Source organism: Equus caballus, chromosome 20 (assembly GCF_041296265.1).
Source record: "Equus caballus isolate H_3958 breed thoroughbred chromosome 20, TB-T2T, whole genome shotgun sequence".
In the NCBI taxonomy this organism is placed as follows: Eukaryota; Metazoa; Chordata; class Mammalia; order Perissodactyla; family Equidae; genus Equus; species Equus caballus.
Window position 1 is genome coordinate 28,937,547 of NC_091703.1, and position 9,974 is coordinate 28,947,520.

At 37.1% G+C, this 9,974-nt stretch overlaps 1 protein-coding gene across 2 annotated transcripts; it reads right to left on the reverse strand.

The window, feature by feature from the left end:
• Nucleotides 1-6,730: 6,730 nt before the first annotated feature.
• On the reverse strand, nt 6,731-8,420 carry OR2B8F (olfactory receptor family 2 subfamily B member 8F). 2 transcript variants are annotated; one of them, XM_070243992.1, is made up of 2 exons: nt 8,407-8,420; nt 6,731-7,670 (listed from the first exon to the last, which is right to left on the reverse strand). In XM_070243992.1, exons 1-2 carry the CDS (start codon nt 8,418-8,420, stop codon nt 6,731-6,733), a joined length of 954 nt encoding a protein of 317 aa, XP_070100093.1.
• Nucleotides 8,421-9,974: the final 1,554 nt, after the last annotated feature.

Sequence of the window (9,974 nt, forward strand, 5' to 3'; positions counted from 1 at the left end):
CCATGATTGGGTTAATGAAGAAATCAAAGAAGAAATCAAAAAATACCCAGAGACAAACAAAAATAAAAATACAACATGTCAAAATATGTGGGATACAGCAAAAGTTGTTCTAAGAAAGAAGTTTATAGCAATACAGGTCTACCACAACAAACAAGAAAAATCTCAAACTATCTAACACTGCACCTAAAGGAACTGGAAAGAGGAACAAAGCACAAAATCAGCAGAAGGAAGGAAATAATAAAAATCAGAGCAGAATTAAGTGAAATAGAGACTAAAATAACAATAGAAAAATCAATGAAACTAAGAGCTGATTCTTTGAAAACATAAACATAATGGAAAAACTTTTAGCTAGACTCACAAAGAAAAAGAGAGAAGACTCAAATAAATAAAATCAGAAGTGAAAGAGGAGAAATTACAAAGGACAGCTCAGAAATACAAAAGGTTAAAAGAGAATAGTAGGAAAAGGTATATGCCAACAAATTGGATTGTCTAGAATAAATGGATAAATTCTTAGAATCATACAACCTTCAAAAACTGAAACAGGAAGAAATAGAGAATTTGAATAGACCAATAACCAGTAAGGAAATTGAAACAGTAATCAAAAAACAACCGAAAAAGTAAAACTCCAGGGCCAGACTACTTCCCTGGTCAATTCTGCCAAACATTCAAAGAAGACTTAATACCTACCCCTCAAACTCTTCCAAAAAATTGAAGAGGAGGGGAAGCTTCCTAACTCATTCTACAAGGCCAACATTACCCTGATACCAAAACCAGACAAGGACAACATGAAGAAAGAAAATTACGGGCCAATATCACTGATGAACATCGATGCAAATATCCTCAACAAAATACTAGCGAGACAAATACAATACACTAAAAAGATCGTACACCATGATCAAGTGGGATTTACTCCAGGTATGCAGAGGTGGTTCAACATCCACAAATCAATCAACATGAGACACCATAATAACAAACTGAAGAATAAAAATCACACGATCACCTCAACAGAAGCAAAGAAAGCATTTGACAGGAAATAGAATCAATTTATGATGAAAACTCTGAATAGTATGGGTATAGAAGGAAAGTACTTCAACATAATAAAAGCCATATGTGACAAACCCACAGCCAACATCATACCAAACAGAGAAAAACTGAAAGCAATCCCTGTAAGAATAGGAGCCAAACAAGGATGCTCACTTTTGCAACTCTTATTTGACATAGTATTGGAAGTCCTAGCCAGATTAATCAGGCAAGAAAAAGAAATGAAAGGAATCCATTGGAAAGGAAATAGTGAAATTGTCACTATTTGCAGATGACATAATTTTATATGTAGAAAACCCTAAAGAATCCACCAAAAAACTTAGAAATAATAAATGAATATAATAAGGTTGCAGAATACAAAATCAACATACAGAAATCAGTTGCATTTCTATACAACATCAACAAAGTTTCAGAAAGAGAAATCAAGAATACAATCCCATTTACAATGTATCAATAAGAATAAAGCAGTGAGGAATAAATTTAACCAGAGAGGTGAAAGATCTGTACACTGAAAACTATGGAACATTGTTGAAAGAAATTTAAGACGACATAAATAAATGGAAAGATACTTCGTGCTCTTGGATTAGAAGAATTAACGTAGTTAAAATGTCCATACTTCCTAAAGAAATCTACAGATTAAATGCAATCCCTATCAAAGTTCCAATGACACTTTTCACTGAAATAGAACAAAGAATCCTGAAATTTATGTGGAACAACAAAAGACCCCGAATAGCCCAAGGAATTCTGAGAAAAAAGAACAAAACTGGAAGTATCATACTCCCTGATTTCAAAGCATACTATAAAGCTACAGTAATCAAAACAACATGATACTGGCACAAAAACAGACACAAAGATCAGTGAAACAGAATGGAGACCCCAGAAATAAACCCACACATCTAAGGACAGCTCATTTTCAACAAGGGAGCCAAGAACACACAATGGAGAAAGGAAAATCTCTTCAATAGACAGTGTTGGGAAATCTGGACAGCCACATGCAGAAGAATGAAATCAGACTGTTACCTTACATCATACACAAAAATTAACTCAAAATAGATTAAAGACTTGAACATAAGACCTGAAACCATAAAACTTCTAGAAGAAAACATGGGCAGTACTCTCCTTGACATCGGTCTTAGCAGCATATTTTCAAGCACCATGTCTGAATGGTAAAGGAAACAATAGAACAAATAAACAAATGGGGCTACGTCAAACTAAACAGCTTCTGCACAGCAAAGGAAACCATCAACAAAAGAGAAAGACAACCTAACAATTGGGAGAAGATATTTGCAGACCAGATGTCTGATAAAGTGTTAATATCCACAAAATATAAGGAACTCATACACCTCAATGACAAGAATACTAACAACCAAATTAAAAACTGGACAAAAGATCTGAACAGACATTTTCCCAAAGTAGATGATCTGATAGCCAACAGGCACATGAAAAGATGTTCAACATCACTAATTATTAGAGAAATGCAAGTCAAAACTACAATGAGATATCGCCTCACACCCATCAGAATGACGATAATTAACAAGACAAGAAATAACAAGTGTTGGAGAGGATGTGGGCAAAAGGCAACTCTCGTACACTGCTGGTGGAAGTGCAAACTGGTACAGCCACTATAGAAATAGTATGGGAATTCCTCAAAAAATTAAGAATAGAACTACTATGTGATCCCTCTGTTCCGTTGCTAGGTATTTATCCAAAGAACATGAAAACAGGAATGCATAAAGATATATACACTTCCATGTTCCTTGCAGCATTATTCACAATATCTAAGACTTGGAAGCAACCTAGGTGCCCATCAAAGGATGAGTAGATAAAGATGATGTGCTATATATACACTATGGAATACTACTCAGACATAAAAAAGATAAAATCTTGCCATTTGTGCCCAAATGGATGGACCTTGAGGGTCTTATGCTAAGGGAACTAAGTCTGAGGGAGAAGGTCAAATACCATATGATTTCACTCATAAATAGAGGAGAAAACAACAACAAAAAATATAGAGACAGAGATCGGATTGGTGGTTACCAGCAGGGAAGAGGGGAGAGAAGAGGGTGAAAGGGGACATTAGGCACAGGTTTATGGTGATGGACTGTAATTAGTCTTTGGGTGGTGAACATGATGTAATTTACAAAGAAATCAAAATACAGTGATGTACATCTGAAATTTACATAACGTGATAAACTAATGTTACCTCAATAAAAAAGTAAAAAAAAAAAATAATCCAGTTTAAGTAATACTACCCCCCACCACCAAAAAAGGAATTGTGTTTCATGTGAGTCTGACTGACATTTGGGGTCTCTGATGATCACTCATCACCTGAGCCAATAGTGTATACTCTGTGCTCCTCAAAGGACACAAGGACTGTGTTGGGATCAGAACTGCCCACCCCAAACTGTATCTCTTTGCTTTGATTTATTTTTCAGAACAAGTGACCCTGCAAGAAACTTAGACCTTCCCTCTAACTGCCCAATAGAATTTAAGATAAAAGCCCTATTCCAGGAATATCATAAAATAACCTTGTCTATAGAGAGCCCAACAAATACTTGTTTAACAAACATTTGCATTTACACTTCCATGTAAATTGCCTTCTTCCCCTTGGAAGCCCCACACCACTACCCTCAACATCTTCCTTTGTCTCTACCTGAAGATGGTGTTTAAGGCAGCAGCTTCAGCCATTCTGGCTGAGTTACTCAGTTTTTCTGGGTTTCTCCCACATACACATGTTATTAAACTTTGCTTTTCTCCTGTTTTTCTGTCTCATGTCAATTTAATTCTTACACAAGCCAGAAGGACCTAGAGGGTAGAGGAATTGTCTTCCTCTCCTATAGCTGGAAGAATCCATGAATTGTTCTAGGGCATAATGACAGTCCTGAACTCCACATGCTCAACACAGATGGGACAAAAGAATTTAGCCAACCTTGGGTAAAAGCACTGCAGCCTTTCCACAGCTGCTGATGAGAATTGAAAAGGAAGCAGTCCAAATAATTTTTAGGGCTGTTGACACAACTCTGTAGTCTGTTACAGACAAAGCATGGAGAGCTTGAGAAGGTAGAGTTCTTAGATCCCATTTGAAAATGTTACAATACCGAACTTGGGTTTGGTCTCTTGTTCAATTTTTTTTTATTTTGTCTTGGGGCTCAGAGATCTTTATTATCTGTAATTTATGTCCAAGGAATGTAACTATTCAAGTGCCATTCAATGTTTACTTAAAGGAAATAAATATGTTTGGTGGCAGCGTTTTGTGTGTCCTGAAGAGCAAACAGCCAATTGCTCAGTGAGAACAATAGTCTCTGTAGTGTTGACGCAAATCACAAATAATCATTTCATTGCAAAAGAAAAGAAAAGAGTTTTATTTGAGCCAAACTGAGAACTGTATCCTGGGAGTCTCAGGGGAAGAACAAGGCCTGGAGAAGAGTGATTTTTAGCACAGATATATACCTTTTCAAAACAAAGATACATACACCAAGCATGACAGGGGTACATTCCTGCAAGAGTTCAAGGAGAAGTTTCTTACAGATTAGCATGTACACAGCAGGTCAACATGACCCTGGTGTCCTGGGAAGGGAGACATATCTTCAAAGAGTGCTAACATAAGAGGGGAGGCATTAATTCTTATCTTGAAAAGGGTATAACTTTTTACTTTAGGGTAATGATTAAAGCAGATGTGAAGTACACATTTGACAGTCCAAAAGTCAGGCTTCCTTGGCTCAAATAAAATTCAGGTCACATCAGTTGAAACCATAATGGCTTCCCCATATACTTCAATGGATAGAAATTTTCTTACATCAATGGCTTCATGAAGCCTTGAGGTTTTCTGCACCAAAGAAAGTTCATTTAAGGGATTTTAAATTGACCGTTTGCATATAACTATCAAGGTGCTGTTCAGCAATAATGGAAAGTAGGAAATTTGTCACAACTGGGTGTAAATAGTATTCCAAAACTGTTTTTATACTGGTATACAGTAAGCATTTCTATGGTGTCAAGTTATATGTTTTCCCAAGTGTTGATTACAAGTGTGAACACTTGGGTGCTATTAAGGATGTAGATAGAATCTTGAACACATGTATAATTTCTCCTAGCTGTCATTTCCACCTCGCCAACCTGTGTCTCTTCCAAGATCACTTGTCATGAGCATGACCAACTGAGGAGGTTCAAAGCCTCAGAGGATGTGGGTTAGTTGTCAGGACAGGAGACATATGATATATGAATTTTTTTGCGTATGTGTCCACTCAGAGACACATATGTATTTACCTGTACTGTGCTATGTGTTGGAAAAACCTACCAAAGATCATAAATATTTCTATGATGAGGACATTGTCAAAGCTCTAACCTCCATCGAAAAATACACTGTTCATGACATTAAATATATACAAACACCAGGATTCATATCCCAAAACAAATATACACTGCAAACTGAGCTTTGATGGGGATCTCAGGGCTACAGTGTCAGATTCACTTTTTCTGGAATTATTACATAATTCAGAATTGAATGATAATTGTTTCATGAGGTTGTTGTTTATAATGTTTATGCATATAGACATTTTAAAAAATTAACATGCACATTATTCTTTAAATTTCCTCCAGATGAATATGACTAAACTTCCACAAAACATGAGGTTTCCTGGGAATAAGGGGCTACTTCTTATATTGTTATCTGATGTCGCTGAATTCAAATTATATGGGGTGTTGCCAGATGTGAGATACAAAGGCCCTGACCAATAGATGCCTGAATAAAAGTATTTTATAAAATGGGAAAAAGAGAGAAATTTAAACATATTTTACCCTTTGAAACTTTTGCTACATTACTAGGCAAATGGTCTAGACTATAAAATAGAACTTGGGTCATGTACTATTCAGATATGATAATGTCCTCAAAAGTCACTTTTAACAAAGAAAAAGGGGACTAGCAAATTTAAAGTAACCAACTTCTGTACCACACATTGATGCTTCTATGGCTATAGACCAAATTATACATAAGCACTATGAGCAAATGGCTACCATTGTCACTGGCAGCATTGCATCACTCCCTTCACCCAGTGATCCTGTGTACAGCCTTCTATGAAATGAATGCTGCATAATATGGCTGCCGTGGTGGTGAGGTCACAGTTGGGACTAACTCCAGAATGGCTTTATCAGGATCAATGTCAGCAACCTTTTCTTTGAGCTTAAAGTCTGTCTTTCCCTCAGTTTCCCCACCTACTTCTGTGAAAAACAGCTGATATAGTCAATCTGTGGACTTTGACGAGTCATGATCAAAATGGTGGAATAAGTGATATCCCTCCAGCAATTGCTAGAAAATGCTAAAATGTTAATATTTCTTACAGTGTTTCAGTATTTTATGCTCTTATTTGGTTGTGCCTTGATGGTATGTACTTAAATGTCTTTTTGCAAGTAAAATGGAATGAAATCCCCAAACTGGGTTGCTAATAAGAAAATTCTCTAGAGTTTTTAAAAATGATAAATATAATGTGGATGCTCTAGAAGCATTGGATCAGCATCTCCGGAGGTTTCAATGAATCCATGAACGTAGATTTCAAACATTAATTTTCATAGGAGAAGGAGGTAAGAAAATTCCCTTGAGTTGTCAGGGGAAATTTTGGATGACACATAGAGGACACAAATATCTTAAGGGCTCTGGTATTCAAAGCCCTTCCATTAAACTGTATTCCTCGCCCAGTTATCTGGAGTCATAACTTTCCCAAAGAATCTTCTTCATTGCTCCCTTCACATCCTTGTTCCGCAGAGTATATATGAAGGGGTTGATCATGGGAGTAACAATGGTGTAGAAGAGAGCTATGAACTTGCCCTGATCCTGAGAGTAGTGGTTGCTGGGCTGGAGATAAGCATAGATGGCTGTGCCATAGAACAGGGTGACAACTGTGAGGTGAGATCCACATGTCCCAAATGCTTTTCTCTGCCCCGCTGAAGACTTTATTCTTAAGATGGCCCTGACAATCCCACCATAGGACAACATGATTAATGAAGCAGGTATGAGAAGCATGAAGACACTGGCAAAAAACATCTCAGACTGAATCATACTGATGTCAATGCAGGCAAGCTTGAGAAATGCAGGAATCTCACAGAAAAAGTGATCTAATTTATTTCTCCCACAAATTGGTAAAAGGAAAGTGAGGACTGTCTGCAATAAGGAGTTGGCAAAACCAATGAACCATGAAGCAGAAGCCATCAGGGCACAGAGACGGGGGTGCATGATTACTGTATAATGAAGGGGCCTGCAAACAGCTACATAACGGTCAAATGCCATAACTCCTAAGAGAATACATTCAGTGCATCCCAAGCCTAGAGAGATGTACAGCTGAACTACACAACCAGCAAAGGAGATAGTTTTGTCTGCTCCACTGAGGTTAACCAGGAGCTGGGGAACAACGCTAGTAGTGTAACACAGGTCCAGAAAGCTGAGGTTGGAGAGGAAAAAGTACATAGGAGTGTGAAGATGTGGGTCCAGGTGGGACAGTGCGATGATGGTTGTGTTTCCCAGCAAAGTGAAGATATAGAAGATCAAAACAACCACAAAGAGGACCAGCTCCAGTTGAGGCCTGTCAGAGAAACTCAGAAGGAGAAACCCAGTGAAGGAACTTCCATTTTTCTGTTCCATCCTTGTTAGCACTCCTGTCAAGACTAAGCATTTAGAAACTTTTAGATGTCTTCAAAAAGAAATTGGGGGCATTGAGGTGAATCTATTGTGTTAAAAGACATAGCCATAGGATTTTATATGTAACTGTTTTCATAAATGATGTACTCATTGAGGTGGACATATCTTATACCAATGTAGTTCCACATTAGCACTAAAAGTTATATCATTGATAGTTAATATAAGAAAAATCAAATTATGGACCTTGTGTTTGCGCTATTCATGCGTTTGAAAGGGATGTTTCAGATTGAGTGTATTAGGATCTAAAGTACATCAGAACATGTGTACATTAAAGAAAAGGACAATGAGGGAAATACTAGGGCACAATCGGAAAGAATAAGAAGAGAAGCAGATAAAGGCAGAGGGGTTATTTTAAGTATGTCTCAAAATCCTACATGACTGAATTGTACATACCCCACATGCAATAGAATATAATGCAAAATAATCTCTAAAATACATTCAGATATTGGAATTTATGATCTAGATTAAATTACATTCAAATATCACTAATACTGCTGACTCTGCATATTTTGGCAATTTTGCCTCTGTACTCTAACCTGTAACATATTTGTGAAGGCTGCTCCAGTCTTTTTTATGGTGGTAAAACAAATAGGCAGATACTGTTCAATACCACTATTCAGTTACAGTGTTGAACTCTTGCCCTCAAGTTGCCTCAAATTACCATACCAATTTTATAAGACCGCTGAAAATTCATTGGCTATGAATAGTCAGTTGGAATCAGAACTCTAAAGTCCAGTGGGCAGCACTTCCCTTTCCTTCTGCTGATTTCATTTTCACATATTACCAACAGCTAGAGTGTGTAGAATCCGTGAAAGAGGTGGGATTGTTTTCTGTCAACATTCTAATCAGGGTAAACCTTTCTAATCCTTACCCCACTGTGTAGTCTACATGCAAAGTGTAATGCTTTACGTCACTCCCTATGATAAAATAATTAAACAGGCAAATACACAGAGATAAAGACAGATACACTGCCAAAGCAATGACAGGTCAAAGAGTTATATTGTAAAGCTAGGGGCTGGCCTGGTGGCGTAGTGGTTAAGTACGCTCGCTCCGCTTCTGTGCCCTGGGTTCCCCGGCCTGCATCCCAGGTGGGGACACACGGCTTATCAAGTCATGCTGTGGCAGGCATTCCACAGATAAAGTAGAGGAAATGGGCATGGATGTTAGCTCACGGCCAATCTTCCTCAGCAAAAATGGGAGGTTTGGCAGCAGATGTTAACTTGGGGATAATCTTCCTCAGAAAAAACACAAAAACTAAAACTAGAAGTAATACAAGGAAAGGCAAAAAGAAAAGGATATTTTGGTATTATAAAAATTTAATAACATCCATCGATAGTAGGTTAATTTTATATACTTACTTTTAATTTTTTTTCTCATTACAATTCAGGAAAATTAGTGTCCTTTAGTAAGAGCAGATATGGGAAAGGTTGAGTTGCAAGATGCATTATCTTATTGATTCTCAAGAGGATGTTCTGCAGATTGAGGTTACTTTGTTCTCTTCATCCTTTCTTACTTGGAATCCATCCCTCCTGAAGAGGTTTGCACCACCACAAGAGCAATCTTCCAAGAGAAGGAATATTTTTTTGACTAAAACCAAATGAGGAATTTTACTTCATTCCCTTCCTACCATAGTTAGAAAGTTATGTAATTTGACTGGTCAGCATCATCTCTGTTTAGATAAGCATCGATTGACATAATGCAATAAGAAAGACTGATTCATATTAAACTATGTAAATAATAATGACTGGAAATATTAGACACCTTCATCCTAGGTACAGGAACAAAGGATGGTGTCCTTAGTAACCATCACAATATGACATGACATAGGAAAGTCCTATTAGAAAAATTACACATAAATTATTACTTTGGATACAAAAAATAATTTAAAAAGGAGATTATATTTGGAGGAAAAAATTTTGAATAGGTAAAATAAGTAGACTCTACAAAACAAAGATGGCATTCTAAGTAAAAATTACCATCAAGAAAAGAATATAATTGGGAAAGATATCTCACAAGAACACAATTTTATGATCAAAATCAAGAGAAGAGGCATCTAATGGAACAGGCTAAACGCCCCTGAGACAATGAAGGAAGTATAAATGAGAGGGAAATGGATCCATCACTGTATTGGAAATGACTGGTCTACTGAACATGGACACTGTTTGAATCCAGGTTCTATGGAAAAGAGGCTGAAGCAGAAATTACGTTGCATGTGGTTTATTGAGGGGATGTTTTCAGGATAAAGGGA